General features: G+C 43.1%; 1 protein-coding gene and 1 long non-coding RNA gene across 4 annotated transcripts in view; one reads left to right on the top strand and one right to left on the bottom strand.

Annotated features, from left to right (window-relative positions):
* OPN4 (opsin 4) overlaps positions 1-16,845 on the top strand; it is a 77,085-nt gene that overhangs the window by 20,405 nt on the left and 39,835 nt on the right. For both annotated transcript variants that reach the window (XM_068258593.1, XM_068258592.1), the window contains exons 3-4: positions 9,366-9,499; positions 12,521-12,724. In XM_068258593.1, the coding sequence (XP_068114694.1) occupies positions 9,366-9,499; positions 12,521-12,724 (338 nt within the window). The remainder of the gene's footprint in view (positions 1-9,365; positions 9,500-12,520; positions 12,725-16,845) is intronic.
* The window catches only part of LOC137536408 (uncharacterized), a 125,133-nt gene continuing 117,221 nt past the window's right edge, over positions 8,934-16,845 (bottom strand). For both annotated transcript variants that reach the window (XR_011024558.1, XR_011024557.1), the window contains exons 3-4: positions 9,300-9,485; positions 8,934-9,187 (exon numbers count right to left, since the gene is read on the bottom strand). This is a non-coding gene — a long non-coding RNA (uncharacterized lncRNA). The remainder of the gene's footprint in view (positions 9,188-9,299; positions 9,486-16,845) is intronic.

The following is a 16,845-nucleotide window of genomic DNA, read 5'->3' on the forward strand; positions in this document are numbered from 1 at the left end:
GCTGCGTGATTAGTTGTTGCTACACAACGGCAAACATATGAGCTAGAGGAGGTTGCGTTATTGCTCTAAAGAGGAGCCATAGAGGAATGTTTATTATGTTAATAAATATTCCTCTACAGCTCCTCTTCAGAGCAATGACGCACCCTCCTCCAGCTCATATGTTTGCCATTGTGTAGCAACAACTAATCACACAGCGGCAGCTCAGCACAGAGTCTCCTTCAGACTAGGAGCGAGAGAGGGCTCCTAGTCCTCACAGTAACTTTATGAGCCAGATCACATGCTGCATAACTCACTCTGCTGTGGGGGGAGCATCAGAATAGAATAAACCACAGCTGTACTCTGCAAGAGGATTCACTTGCATAATGAACTGCCCAAATTCCCCGTTGCCGTCAGTTTTCTAAGGGGATGCCGACAGTAAGTTAGATAAAGACAAAGACACGCTGCTCAGCAAAAATATATGATGTGACCATTCTTACTGTTGTTGGCAAATTGATTTATAGTGCTTACAGAAATAGTAAAAGTTTGATAGAATTCCTTTAAGGTGATGAAGAGAAAGAGGACACAAAGCAAAGAATAATAGCGTGAGGAGCCGTGACACAAAGGCAGGTCATAGCAGGACGCAACCATTCTGACCTAATTACTTTAGGCCTTAGATGTTTATAAAAATGAAAACAATAGGGCTGGTGTTAGTGTAATTATTAAACTAGAGCTGTGTATTTTCTTCATAAGAAATACATAGAGGCTTGCATTGTTGATTTCTTATTAAACAGGCTAGTTCTCAGATTGCTGTCATCCCTCCAGGGCTTCAATATATTCATTCACTTCAGGTTAATGGTACTGCCTTTTCCTGACTTCACCCAGTGGGCTTGATTTACTAGGCCAAAGGACTGCAATTTGCAAACCTTTGGCTTTGTATTGGCTTGTGATTGCTCAATCTAGGCAGGGTGCTACCACATGCTGTGATGTACCCACAATGTGCAGAGAACCATAGCTCTCTGCTCAAAGTGACCATGACTGGCTTTATTGAAGCGGATAAGTAACAGTGCACATACATGCATTTTTACTTATTCATCACAGGATGATGCATGGCCTTGGCTCTGGATGGTACACACTATTCAATAAAAAATAAACAAGTTTCTCATAACTGTGTGCACATATGTATTGTGTAGAAAGTGAAGCAACCCTGGAAGTAAAGAAATAGGTACTCACCTATTAAGAGGGAAGGTTCTAGGTCCATAGAGCCTTCCCAGCCCTCTGTTCATATCCTCATTCCAGTGCTGTCTGACCAGGTTGAATAAGTCTTTAGTCCTCTGCAGGTAGGCTTCAGAAGTATTCAGGTCTCCTGTTATTTCTGAGCATGAGTAGCTCTGTACTTACAAAAGGCTGCTGAGGAGTCCCAAAGGTGGGTGTTTTAAACAGGGGGCAGTGGGGGACCACGGAGATGAAGAGAGGATGGGAAGGCTCTATAGAATCCATATAAGATCCAGAGCCTTCCCCCTCCATAAGTGAGTATGTAACTTGAAGTGAATTTCCTTGCTTCAGGTATGCTGTAAGTTATGGCTGGCGCTTATTTGAATTTTCCCTTACTGCTAATTTGAATAACTTACCTATGATCTTTCTTAGTTCATTTGTCTGGAACAATAGGGAACCCCATTACAAAATGCAAACAACCCATTGCTGGCCACAGGCAATAAGCCACATGTTTGATGGTTCCTTTTTTGTTCTTGCCTCAGGATGAAGGGTCAATATTGTTCAGAGCGAGGGGGCTACATTGTTTTAAAATAAGTTAAGAATGCAGATACTTTTATAATACTTATTTGATAAATACCTATTAAAGTTGACATAAGATTTACCTTTTGTTTACACAAACCATGTTTAGTGAGCAGAATGAGTAGCTGTTTGCTGGTGAATAATACTGCAGTCATTTCATGGAACTTAAAGAGGAACTCCAGTGGAAATAATGCAATAAAAAAAGTGCTTCATTTTTACAAAAATTATGTATAAATGATTTATTCAGTGTTTGCCTATTGTAAAATCTTTTATCTCCCTGATTTACAGTCTGACATTTATAGAATGGTGACATTGTTACTGCTGGCAGGTGATGTCAGTGGAAGGAGATGCTGCTTGCTTTTTTGGCAGTTGGAAAAAGCTGTAAACAGCTATTTCCCACAATTCAATGAGGTTCACAGACAGGAAACTGCCAGGACCATGGTCCTCACAGTTTCCTGTGGGAGGGGTTTCACCACAATATCAGCCATACAGAGCCCCCTGATGATCCATTTGTGAAAAGGAATAGATTTCTCATATAAAAGGGGGTATCAACTACTGATTGGAATGAAGTTAAATTCTTGGTCAGCTCATTCCCCTTGAGTTTTTTTATACGGGGGTCCCTCAACAGGCTGGACAGCATGAAAGACGCCATCTGCACAAAGTTGGATCCAGACGTACTATCCATCTCCTCTTGCTCTTCCTCAGCGACGTCAGGTAAGTCCTCCTCCCCCCAGCAACGAACAATACCACAGGAACATTGAGCAGCACAAGCCCCCTGCAACGCCTGCTGTGGTTGTTCTTCTGCCGCCGCCTCCTCCTCCAAAGAAACACCTTCCTCATCATCTGAGTCTGACTCCTCTTCTCCACACGACTCTTCCTCCTCCTCCCCCCTCTGTGCTGCTAAAGGTGTTGAGCAAACATCTGGTTCTGATGAGAATTGATCCCTCAATGCTTCCTCCTGTAACTGTTCCTGTTCACGCTCTTCCACAGCTTGATCCACCACTCTACGCACGGCACGCTCCAGGAAGTAAGCGTACGGGATCAAGTCGCTGATGGTGCCTTCACTGCGACTCACCAGGTTGGTCACTTCCTTCAACAGCCACATGAATCTGCATGCATTTCACATGAGTGTCCAGTTGTTGGGCCAGAACATCCCCATCTCCCCAGAGTGTGTCCTTCTACTGTAGTTGTAGAGGAACTGGGTGATGGCTTTCTCCTGTTCTAGCAGGGGAGAGAACATAAGGAGGGTCGAATTCCAGTGAGTCGGGCTATCGCAAATTAGGCGTCTCATCAGTAACTTGTTTGTCCACTGAATATCGGCAAACTGTGCCATGGCCGTGTAAGACCGCCTGATGTGCCCACACACCTTCCTGGCCTGCTTCAGGACGTCCTCTAAGCCTGAGTACTTTGACACAAATCTTTGAATAACTAGATTCAGCACATGTGCCATGCAGGGTACCTGTTTCAGCTTTCCCAAATTCAAAGCGGAAATGAGATTGCTGCCATTGTAACACACCATGTTGCCGATCTCCAGCTAGTGCGGGGTCAGCCACTGATCCACCTGTTTGTTATGAGCAGCCAGGAGAGCTGCTCCAGTGTGACTCTCCGCTTTAAGGCAAGACATGTCTAAGATGGCGTGACACTGTTGTACCTAGCATGCAGCATAGGCCCTGCGGAGCTGGGTCTGTGTAGCTGGAGAGGAGATTGCAGCACCAGTAGAGTTGAACTGCCACTCAGCCAAGGAGGAGAAGGATGAGGCCAGCGAAGAGGATGTCGCAGGAGGAGAGGAGGTGGCAGGAGACCTGCCTGCAAGCCGTGGAGGTGTCACAAGTTGGTCCACTGCACAGCCATGTACTCCCTGCTTGTCAGCAGTCACCAGGTTGACCCAATGGGCTGTGTAAGTAATGTACCTGCCCTGGCCGTGCTTGGCAGACCAGGCGTCTGTGGTCAGGTGGACCCTTTACCCAACGCTGTGTGCCAGAGATGACACCACTTGCCTCTCAACTTCACGGTACAGTTTGGGTATCGCCTGGCATCCTCCACCGCGGTGTCCCAATGGCCACAAATTTACGGAAGGCCTCAGAGTCCACCAGCAATACCATACCGGTAACAGCTGGCGAGCTAACAGTTCCGCCAAGCCAGCTGTCAGACGCCGGGCAAGAGGGTGACTGGCAGAAATTGGCTTCTTCCGCTCAAAGATTTCCTTCACAGACACCTGGCTGCTGTGGGCAGAGGAGCAGGAACCGCTCAAGGTCAGAGGCGGAGTGGAGGAGGGTGGCTGTGAAGGTGCAAGGGAGAAAGCGGCTTAAGATGCTGCACCTGAAGGAGGAAGAGGAGAAGGAGGGTGTATTTTCTTTTGTGTGCTGCTTTTGCTCAGGTGCTCTTCCCATTGCAGTTTGTACCTTTTCTGCATGTGCCTTCGTGAGGCAGTTGTCCCTATGTGGGTGTAGGCCTTTCCCGGCTCAATTTTTGGAGGCAGAGAGAACAGTTGGCCTTGCTTTGATCTGAGGTGGACACATTAAAAAATTTCCAAACCGCTGAGCCCCCCTGGGGTGATGGCACTATGGTGGCATCAGCAGCTGACGTTGAAGGGCATGTTGGCTGGCTGTCCATAGGTGGTGATGCATGGTGACGGACACTGCCACCAGCTGTTTCTGACGATGAGCTCCCCCTGCTTCTTTCAGGAACTCGTCTCCTGCTACTCCTCTCTAACTCCCCCTCTGAACTGTCCCCCGGTTCATCTCCTCTATTGGGAACCCACGTGGCATCTGTATCATCGTCATCATCATAATCATCCTGCCCAACTTCGCTTGCCTCAGACACCTCATAAACTGCACCAACAGCAGGTACTTCATCATCCTCCTCCTCACGTTACGTCCATAGTGTCGCCTAACTCAGACATATGAGGTGGTGTAACTTGCTTAGCACCTTCATCTTGTTGTAACAATAATGGATGTGCATCAGTGATTTTCCCACCAAATAACTCCTGCGAAGTGTCAAATGCAGCGGATGTGGTGCTTGTAGTAGCACTGGTGGCTGTGGAAGATGAGATGTTCTGTGTTAAATAGCCAACCACGTCCTGACAATCTTGGGAGTCGATGGGACGTGCCTTCTTCTGAGCACTGTACTTTGGTCCAGGTTCGCACGAAATCACATCAGCACGACCTCGCACAGACCTAATGGGTGGCCTTCCTCTGGGTCAGCCTCTACCTGTTTTGTCCGTTTTGTCCATATCGGGGGGGATGAAGTGAAATGTATGCACTAACTTGACTAATACAATGTGCAGTCACACAGGTGCAGTTAACAGGTATGCTCGGAGTGGTATATCACACTGCGTGCACTCACGTAGGTAGGTGGGTGCACTGAACACAACAGGTAGGTATATGCAGTAATGGGTATTACAAATGTGCACCTGTCACACACACACACACACACACAGGTACCGCCATGAACAGGTGCAATGACTGGTGGTATTAACAATGCGTGCGCTCACGTAGGTAGGTAGGTGCACTGAACAGTGAACAGGTGCACTGTTTGGGATGGGATTACAAATCTGCAGCTGCCTGTCACATACACAGGTAGTCACTGAATGTGCTGGGCCTGGCAGTGGCACCAGGGGCGTAGCAATAGGGGTTACAGAGGTTGCGACCGCACCGGGGCCCTTGGGCAAGAGGGGCCCCATAGGGCCTTCACTCAACTACAGTATTAGCTCTCTATTGGTCCTGTGCTCATAATAATCACTTCTATAGATACTTTGAATAGTGGTAATCATTAACAAGTTGTTCCCCATCCCCTTCTTGCACCTCTGACGCTGTAGTTGCCATTGGCAGCTTTTGGTGCGCCATATCAATTGTTATGTATAGAGTACTTGGGGGGCCCCATTGTAAAACTTGCATCGGGGCCCACAGCTCTTTAGCTACACCACTGAGTGGCACAGCAGGAATTAAGGTACCAAAGACCAGCTGCGACTGACTGACAGGGCTGTATATAATGCAAGAGGGCCACACACAAAAAAAAATAGATCACAAGAACAAGATTAGCTCTCAAAAGAGCTGTTGAGGGGTGCTTTTTTAGCAATAAGAAACAGCAAGGAGCAAGCTAACAAGCCTACAAGAGCCTAACTATGCTTTCCCTATGAGAGTCTGCAGCAGCTCTCCCTTCTCTAATTACTGCAGGCACATGAGTGAGTGAAAAGCCTGATGCTGCCTGCCTTTTATAAGGGGGGGTGGGGCTCCAGGAGGGAGTGTAGCCTGAATGGCTACAATGTGCCTGCTGACTGTGATGTAGAGGGTCAAAGTTGACCCTAATGATGCACTATGGGGGCGAATCGAACTTCCGGAATAGTTTGCGGGTCTACGCGAACGCAAACCACGGAACCATTCGCCGGCAAACTGTTCAGGCCATCTCTACTATACATGCGTTAGAGCCCTAGCAAGCACTTAGCACAGCATTGCAGAAATTCTAGAACATAGCGAAGATTGCAATGTTAACAATATTTTGATGTTTTGATTATTATCATGTTTGTAGTGTGGAAAGATTAGTAACTGCTTTGCATTTTAGACGATTTTAAATTATTTGGAATTCAAGTATTGCTAAATATTTATATAAAATCAAGTTCTAATAATTTGTAAAAGTTTCTTTTTTCCTGTGTTTTGGTGGTCTTTAGTACATTTTTGGGTGCCGAAGCTGCCAAAGAGAGTAAATAATTGTACTTCCAGAAGAGGGAGTGCACTGTGAAAACATTAATTTGCTAGGCAGTAATGGGAAATGGATAAGCATCAACATCAGATGCAAACATCTGATAGAGGAAAATACTGTAACTGTTAGGGTGTCCTACAGAGTCTTCCATTCTACTGTGTGTCTTGACAAACAGGACCCCCCGTGGTACTGAAATTACTTGTTTTTGATTTGTTGGTTGTACATGTTGTCATTACATTATACTGCTTTTGGTGGTGTGGACTGATTCCTCCAGAACGTGTGTTTTTGGAGAAACACTTCTTATGGTTGTAAAAATCATGATGGCCACACTTGTTTACTTAGTGACCCTTGCAAGATGGGCGCTCAGGCTATGAGGGAGGCAAGGGAAAGGGTGTGCACTTTGTGGGTTCCATCAAAGTGTTGCTGGAGGGTGGAGGCCCCCATGATTTGTACATACACCACTGGTCTGAGAGTACTACTTTACGATCTCAGCAAGGGGGGCTGCATCTAAAGCTGTACAAAGCTAATTATACAAAATTTTATATATATAGGTCCTTCTCAAAAAATTTGCATATTTTGATAAAGTTCATTATTTTCTGTAATGTACTGATAAACCTTAGACTTTCATATATTTTAGATTCATTACACACAACTGAAGTAGTGCAAGACCTTTATTGTTTTAATATTGATGATTTTGGCATACAGCTCATGAAAACCCAAAATTCCGATCTCAAAAAATTAGCATTTTTCATCCGACCAATAAAAGAAAAGTGTTTTTAAAACAAAAAAAAGTCAACCTTCAAATAATTATGTTCAGTTATGCACTCAATACTTGGTCGGGAATCCTTTTGCAGAAATGACTGCTTCAATGCGGCGTGGCATGGAGGCAATCAGCCTGTGGCACTGCTCAGGTATTATCGAGGACCAGGATGCTTCGATAGCGGCCTTAAGCTCATCCAGAGTGTTGGGTCTTGCGTCTCTCAACTTTCTCTTCACAATATCCCACAGTTTCTCTATGGGGTTCAGGGCAGGAGAGTTGGCAGGCCAATTGAGCACAGTAATACCATGGTCAGTAAACCATTTACCAGTGGTTTTGGCACTGTGAGCAGGTGCCAGGTTGTGCTGAAAAATGAAATCTTCATCTCCATAAAGCTTTTCAGCAGATGGAAGCATGAAGTGCTCCAAAATCTCCTGATAGCTAGCTGCATTGACCCTGCCCTTGATAAAACACAGTGGACCAACACCAGCAGCTGACATGGCACCCCAGACCATCACTGACTGTGGGTACTTGACACTGGACGTCAGGCATTTTGGCATTTCCCTCTGCCCAGTCTTCCTCCAGACTCTGGCACCTTGATTTCCGAATGACATACAAAAGTTGCTTTCATACGAAAAAAGTACTTTAGACCACTGAGCAACAGTCCAGTGCTGCTTCTCTGTAGCCCAGGTCAGGCACTTCTGCCGCTGTTTCTGGTTCAAAAGTGGCTTGACCTGGGGAATGCGGCACCTGTAGCCCATTTCCTGCACACGCCTGTACACGGTGGCTCTGGATGTTTCTACTCCAGACTCAGTCCATTGCTTCCGCAGGTCCCCCAAGGTCTGGAATCGGTTCTTCTCCACAATCTTCCTCAGGGTCTGGTCACCTCTTCTCGTTGTGCAGCGTTTTCTGCCACACTTTTTCCTTCCCACAGTCTTCCCACTGAGGTGCCTTGATACAGCACTCTGGGAACAGCCTATTCGTTCAGAAATTTCTTTCTGTGTCTTACCCTCTTGCTTGAGGGTGTCAATGATGGCCTTCTGGACAGCAGTCAGGTCGGCAGTCTTACCCATGATTGCGGTTTTGAGTAATGAACCAGGCTGGGAGTTTTTAAAAGCCTCAGGAATCTTTTGCAGGTGTTTAGAGTAAATTAGTTGATTCAGATGAGTAGATTAATAGCTCGTTTAGAGAACCTTTTCATGATATGCTAATTTTTTGACATAGGAATTTTGGGTTTTCATGAGCTGTATGCCAAAATCATCAATATTAAAACAATAAAAGGCTTGAACTACTTCAGTTGTGTGTAATGAATCTAAAATATATGAAAGTCTAATGTTTATCAGTACATTACAGAAAATAATGAACTTTATCACATTTTTGAGATGGACCTGTACAGTATATAATTTTTAATTATTTCCCTGAACTGAAAATCAGACCTAAACTGGTCAAACAGAGTTTTGATAGCATTTTTATTGAGATGCCAGTTTCCCTGCCAATGTAGCTTGTATGACTGTACTAAAAGAATTCTCTCCAGTTCAGGGCAAGCACCTATGTTCAATGTACTTTGTTGGCCACTGCCGAATAAAAAAATGATCTCTTTAGCACTAAACTCACATGTAGAATACATTTACAGTATTTACATTGCATGATGTTTATTAAACTGTCCCTCAGCAAGGACATCATAGAGGTCAGTATGCACAATGTGGCCTACTGGGACTGATCCCTGACATCAGACACAGGCTATTTCATAACCTCTAGTGCAGCTTTTTTTCAAATATGAAGCCAGAGGTTGCAGCAGTTTCAAGATCTGAAGAAGCAACTGATGCATTATGTAATCACAATGTGTAATCTCCATATTTGGCAGTCAGACTTAATCTTGTCAAGTGCATAAAATGCCCGTGATCCCTGGGCTCAACTTTGTTCAAATCCAGAAAATCAGTGAAGGAGGTCAATGTTAATTTCCTGCAGATGATAGAAGAAATGATGCAGTGTGGCAGTAGCAAACCAAAGCTGGATAATTAAAAGCTACTGAACAGTGGAATGGACGAAATTCAATTTCTGTTACATCACTTACCAGCTGTTTTTCACTGGTCATCTTAGCTTTGCATTAACAAAGCCCTAATCTTTCTTTCCCATATAGGAGTAGAAGTCTTCGATCTCCAGCCAACATGTTCATTATAAACTTAGCCATTAGTGACTTCTTCATGTCCGTGACTCAGGCGCCCGTGTTTTTTGCTGCAAGCTTACACAAGAGATGGGTCTTTGGAGAGAAAGGTAAATAAAGACTCTCTGTTAATCATGAGCTTCTGGTTACTGGAATCATGCATGTGGGACAGTAAGGGCTGGTTCACACAGACATTTTGCTGGCATTAAACGCAGCGTTTTAAAAGTTACGGTTTTAGGGATCTACCGCCCTCCCATGCAAGTGAACGGAAGCGTTTAGTACAAGCTTTTGCAGGCTTTCATGAAAGTCTGGCAGTTGATCCCAGCGTCTCGTCTCATCTCAAAAGCAACGTGCAGCTTCTAGAAGGCGTTTGGAAGCCAGCAAAAGCCACTGAAAGCCAATATGAGCCAATATGAGCTCATAAAAGCCGAAGAAAGCCCATAGAAGCCCAGCCTTTCCATATACTTCCTGTAAAAGCCACCAAAAGCCCAGAAAATGTAATGCTCTCCTAAAAGCCATTAAAAGCTAAGCTGTTAAATGCTGGCATTCTTGAAAAAAAAACACAGCGTTTGAACGAAACGCTAAGCAGAAGCTCAGCAGAAGACCATGTGAACCAGCCCTAAGTCAGGTTGTTGACACAATCTATTCTTTGAGTAAACATTTAGATGGAAAGAAAAAAGAAAATCAATGACATTAACCAAGTTGCAAAACATTGCACTAATAGACCATGCCACAGTTTGTCACATAATATATAGATTATTGTTTAATTTACGAGACCTGGCTGCACCCAATACAACTAGGAACAAAGACAAAATAACAGCTTCAACTGGGTATCTTTTTGGTGGTCTGGGTGTTTTGATGCTATTGTAAGCAACTTCATCGATGAATTTAGGAGAGAATCAGAAATCACAAAATAACATAGACTTGTCATTAGTGTTGTAACTACCAAGGGGGCAGCCTCTGAAACCAGGGAGCCCCAAGGAGTAGTGGAGGGCTTCTACTCCCTCACCTCCCTCCAAATGGGTCTTCCTTCTTCTGCCCACTTCCCTGGTAGCTGTCATCCACCATTGATATGTAGAGTGTGGCCACCAGAGCAGAGAAGCTACATACCTGCTCCAGCGTCAGTTCCTTTCTCCTCTTTACTGCCATCTGCAACCTTCCAGTGATACATTACCCTCTGTGTTACCCTCTGAGTGCTCTTGAGTCATTAGATGTGCAGGAATGTCAGTACCTACACAGGGGGATGTCTTTAGGTGGCTGCAGACAGCTGTGTAGAGGAGAATGGACATGACTGGAGTAGGTAAATAGCTTCTCTACTCCAGTGTGCCTAGTTTGCAATGTGGGGGTTGGAATCTGATGGCAGCACTAGATTTCTTGCCTGGTGGTGTGGTTAGCAGATAGGTGGTCACATATGCTATTTTCTGGATGGGGGTGTCATGTTGGTTGCAGTTGTTCTGGGCCACACTTGGTAAGGAGGAGAAAAGATGGGATATGCTGGTCAGGGGGGTAAGAAAATATGTTGGGTACACTTGTTATAGAGGGGATTGGGGGAGATGTCCTGGCCATATTTTTCATATGCTGGCCTCACTTGCTATGAGATGAATAGAGAGATATGCTCGCCATACTTTTTATGGGGGTAGAGGAATAATTGGTTCATTTTATACCTGGGTGGGTGGGAGTGGGATTGGTGGTCACACTTATGGGTGGCAGGAGTAGGAGGTTGGGGTGGCCATTCTTGCAGTGGATGGAAAGGAAGGTGGTTACACGTGATATGAGGGAAAAGGGGGAGGGGGGTCATGATTGCAACACTTGTTATGGAGGAGAGCGATTATTATCATCATAATAGTTGTATGATCACGAAGGTCAGTACACTAAGGGGGCCCATCACCATTTTTCTGTAGGTTCTCATGAGTTGAAGTTATATCCCAACTTACTGGTATTATGTGTAACTGGTGTATCAGGAACAGTTTGCTTTTACCTACATACCAACATACTAAGACAGAAGCATTTGTGACCCAATATACAAACACAAGCAATGCGGCTTGTGGTATGCAGTCCACTGTTTTGATAAATGCATACACCTGTACATTAGGGAGACAAAGCAACCCTTCAAGAGGTGCATGGTGTGAAATAGGATGGGTAACTCTGCAGGCCATGACTCTGGTCTTCCTACAGATCAAGAATAAGGGATACGCTTTTCATGATAATGAGCTATAATAAGTTGAATATTTTGGACAGAGAAGAAAACTGGTTTATTAGAGGGTTGAGAAAGGCAATCTCTGTCATACTAGACCAACCACCCCTAAACAGGGTACAAGGCCATTAAAAACATATTTTCAACATGCTATGTGGTTTGATGATCAGCCAGTCATGTTTAACAACTTATGCATTTTGGACGTAGCTCCTAAGTCCAAAGCTGAGGTCTCCTGTGCCCCAAACCTCCAGAAACCCTACATTTCTGGACATAGCCATCATATGTGAGAATGGATGTCAATACCTTTTCAGCCCCTCCAACAGGCATCAGAGGTCTCTGGGTATATCCTATGTAACTTTTCTGGGGTCATATACCAGCAAGTCAACAGTTTAAAATTTGACTCCTAAATAGAAGAACAAAATGGTGAGGTATGGGCCAAACTCAAAGCCGCATTATTCTGGGCCTCTTTATCTGGTACATCCATTCTTTCTCCTAATCTACCATATCATTAGGAATGTCCAAGTATACAGAATTTATCAACACGTTGTATACATTATTCATATGGAGTGCAGTAACAAAACTAAGGTCACAGCAACAGCCTAGAACTTATAGAAAATGGAATTGAGAAGAATTCTCCAAATCTCCTCATATGGACACAGACAGAATAAAAACCTGACCGAGCAGCATAACAACTCTTAATCATTTTATTTCCACTTTATAATTAATAATGGCTTTGGTGGCACGTGTCCACTGTTACCCACCACTTTGTTAGGAAGGTAAAGGTAGCCCTTACTACCCTAATGTTTTATACACAATAGCCTAGTATGACTCCCAAAATAGATCATTTCACTCATGATGCCCATACTCCATATATAAGAATGTGATGTCTCAGTGAGAACTTTATTAACCTGTTTTCATTTTTTTCTCTTGATGCTAGGTTGCGAGTTGTATGCCTTCTGCGGCGCCTTGTTTGGGATCACATCCATGATAACATTGATGGTGATTGCTGTGGATAGGTATTTTGTAATCACCCGACCTCTTGCCTCCATTGGAGTGATGTCTAAGAAGAGGGCAGTGTTAATCCTTTTAGGTGTTTGGCTGTATGCTTTGGCCTGGAGCCTTCCTCCCTTCTTTGGTTGGAGTAAGTTTGGATGACTGCTTTGAAGAGCTAATATGAATTAAGGAATCAGAGAGCGCTGTCAGAAACAGACAACACTGGCCTGTCATGTAAAAGAAATGGCAGGCTTGTGATTCATTTCTACATATTTAAATGAAAAAGAATTCAGCTTTTTATAGAGCTTCAGCCTTCAATGATTTAATTATTTGTGCGTGAAAATGTACTTAGTGGATAAAACAGAAAACTGGATTTAATCAAGTTCACGTCAAAATATACAAAACAAATTGCGTAACCTGAGACTGGAGAATACAAATAAGAATTGTTTAGACTGATAACTGCATCTGCCCCCACAACAGAGCACTTGGAGCATTTCACTAATTTCATAAAAATAAAGCTTTCTACTTATTAAGACTTATTCAATATACATGTTTTATTCATATACCTTGAATAATATTAAAATTGATAGCAATAGAATATTGGCAAAATGGTATTACCGATATTTTATAACAAGCTGTGGCATACTTCCTTCATTGGGGTTTTCAGTGGTCTTTCACATTCATTGGTTACCCCTAAACTATGCCCGCCTCCTTCCTAATACTTAACCCCACCCTCCCACCTAACATAACGTCCTTTCTGATGCCTAACCCTCCCCATATTGATTCTCTTTTAATGCCTAACTCTAACCTACCATTCCTTCCAAAATGTACAGTCCTTCCTTACCACTAACTCTAAACTCCGAGCCCTAACTGATACACACAACTTTTCCCAATCATATCCTGTAACCCTTCGAAGATGGTGCCTAACCCTAACTGACCCTTTAAGACATCTTGTTTTCAAGTGCTGTATTCAAGGCCACTTCAAGGCCATCATGTGGCTATACTATAGCCAAATGCTGGGGTCAATTTTAAGTACCATGCACTGACAATGCTATATAGGCACTAATTAATATTTGTATTTACAGTATATGGCAATGATAACTTTAGTAGCACTTTACAGAGTACATAATAAAGTGTTTAACTTTCTCTCAGAGGGAATCTAATCTAGTCCTGACCATGGGCTGATGTCTCTATCATAGCCTGGGTCCAAATTAGGGAGGAAACAAAAGGGGAGAGATGTGAGAGACATATGAAGGCTGCCATATTTATTTCCTTTTGTGCAATATGCCTGGCAGTCCTGCTGATCTTACTGGTCAGTAATGTCTAAATCACACACCTGAAACAAACATATAGCTAATCCAGTCAATTTTCACTCATATACATCTGATCTGCATGCTTGTTCAGGGTTTATGGCTAAAAGCATTAGAGTGTAGAGACTGAGGATCAGCAGGACATCCAGGCAATTTGCATTGTTTCAAAGGAAATAATGATATCAATCTCCATATGACTCTCTCCTCAGGTTTCCTTTAACTTATCAGTATGTTTTTGAAGGAGGAAACCAGATTGCTAAGAGGAAACTAATATAAACAGAGTGAGAGCATACAAATCCCATGCAGGTAGTGTCCTGACCCAGGTTTGACCCTGGGACCCTTGTGCTGTAAGGAGAAAATGCTATCTATTACACCACTGTTCCACCTTCATTTTCATAGTGAATAGTAGTGCTCAAATTAACAGGCACATTGCCAAATTTATGGTACAATTAGACTGTGTTCGCAGCCATATTGAAGTACTATTTAAAATGTTATTCTGCACAATAAAAGGAACCCGAGTTGTGAGACTTATGGGATCTGCCATATTCCCTATAATAGCTGCCAAATCTATGTAGTGCAGTACAATTGTGCTTAAAATGGTATCTAAATTTTGACCAAACTTTTATAATAAGAACAGGATGTAGAAGCATTTTCCACATCCCATACATAAAGGTGAGTAGACTGGGTAATAAATGATTAAAATATATATGCCCTTGTTTATAACAGTTACTGACACTAAACAATAAACAGTGGCTGCATCGAAAACCTGACGACTGTGTCATCATCGGATCACAAGATTCTTCAAAAGCCTATACCACCATATGCATGTAAAGGCCTCTGTACAAGCGAATAATCCTGCAAAACGGCTGCCTGGCTGCTGTCTTTGTCATTGATGCACTTGGCTTGCTAAATGTTGATATTTATTGGCATGGAAATATAAATATGAGCTTGTATGACTTAGAGCCCAGACTACTTTCCTTCATGTATGTAATAAATGCTTCACATCTTTTGTGAAAGCATGGATTTCTATACCGACCTCATCAATTTATAACAGCACAGTGTATACATTTACTGCCAGTAGCTCTGATTCATTACTCTGATTGTTTTTCCACATCTTGTTTTTCATTTTTTCTTTTAAAGGGACCCTGTCAACTTTTTCACACATAATGAAGTGCGCAATATTTTAAAACAAGCTATTTCAACCTTGCCTTTTTTAGCCAAAATCAAGAAAAATGTGTATATTTTTACCATTACCATAGCCGATTTTTTTCTTCTATTTCTTATATATGACATCAAAAGTGAGCCCCATCTTTTTTCTAAATAACAATATATAGGTTCGCTAGGTTGACTACAAAACCAATGTGTACTTTCCTGTTATATTCAGAACACTTCTAAGAGCTAAAAGAATGGTCAGTGTATATACAGAGTTTTAAAAATTTCAAAGGTTTTGAAGGCCTGTCTGACATATTGGGTTGCGTCAGATGATATAATTGCATAGCAAATTCAATGCAATTATCTAATGTCCAACGCTGCGTAATATGTTGGCGCTTTATAAATACAATAAATAAATAATAAATAAATAAATTATAAAGGAATGTTTGCATTGGCAAGTTAGCAGTGTGGTGTGTCAGAATCCATCAGAATCCATCAGAATGACATGAAGCATACTGTGTGGTACCTGACAATGTGCGCATTTACAGTTGCAGTGAAGTATACTTTGCAATCGCAATACAACGTACACTGTGTGAAAGGGTCCTAATGTAGTAACACCTTGAGGAAGCTCCTTCCATCTGGGAAAGGACACTGGGGTTTAACATTAATAATTAAATGGTCTTATTTCACAATTCTCAATTTGCTTTATTATGTATGAGGTGGTGAAAAGATCCCATTAAATCTGTTGTCTACAAGGACTGATGTATAGATGCATTTAACAATTTGTTTAGTCATGGCGAGGATATTTTTTCCCATGCTGAATACACAATGAAAACTTATGACCATCTCTGACCTGACTTCTAGAACAAAAGTATAAATAGCCAGTATCGGATATAAACAAGAGCACAGCATCAGCTGGTGAATGAGAGAAACCAATCTATGAAAAACACTCTATGAATGGGACCTCTTTTTTTATTTTTTGTTGTTGCATGTTTTGATGCTTCGCTTTGCTAAATAGAATTACTTTGGACGTCACACTTTAATCACTTGATGGTCACTGTGAACTTCTCTATGGGTCATATGGAGATCACTGGCAAAAAATCAAGCTTTTGCAATGTACTTTTAAGGCTAACCCTTTCCATGCCACATAATATTGGGACAAAAAGTTGTTTTTTAAAATGCTGATTAAAAGCCATAGCAGCAGTCTCATAAAATGCGCAAACTATTTTACTTTAGGTATTATGGCGCATTATCCAAGTTGCTAAAATTTAAAGGGATACTGTAGGGGGGTCGGGGGAAAATGAGCTGAACTTACCCGGGGCATCTAATGGTCCCCCGCAGACATCCTGTGTTGGCGCAGCTACTCCCCAATGCTCCGGCCCCGCCTCCAGTTCACTCCTGGAATTTCTGACTTTAAAGTCAGAAAACCACTGCGCCTGCGTTGCCGTGTCCTCACTCCCGCTGATGTCACCAGGAGTGTACTGCGCAGACACAGACCATACTGGGCCTGCGCTGTGCGCTCTTGATGACATCAGCGGGATCGAGGACACGGCAACGCAGGCGCAGTGGTTTTCTGACTTTAAAGTCAGAAATTCCAGAAGTGAACCGGAGGCGGGGCCAGAGCATCGGTGAGCGGCTGCGCGGGCACAGGATGTCTGCGGGGGACCATTAGAAGCCCCGGGTAAGTTCAGCTCATTTTCCCCCGACCCCCCTACAGTATCCCTTTAACTGAAATATTGCAGTACAAGAGCAGAAGAGCTTGCAATGAAATGCTTTGGTAATTCTTGAACAAAGCAGTAAATAACTG

This window comes from Hyperolius riggenbachi, chromosome 10, assembly GCF_040937935.1.
Source record: "Hyperolius riggenbachi isolate aHypRig1 chromosome 10, aHypRig1.pri, whole genome shotgun sequence".
Lineage (NCBI taxonomy): Eukaryota > Metazoa > Chordata > Amphibia > Anura > Hyperoliidae > Hyperolius > Hyperolius riggenbachi.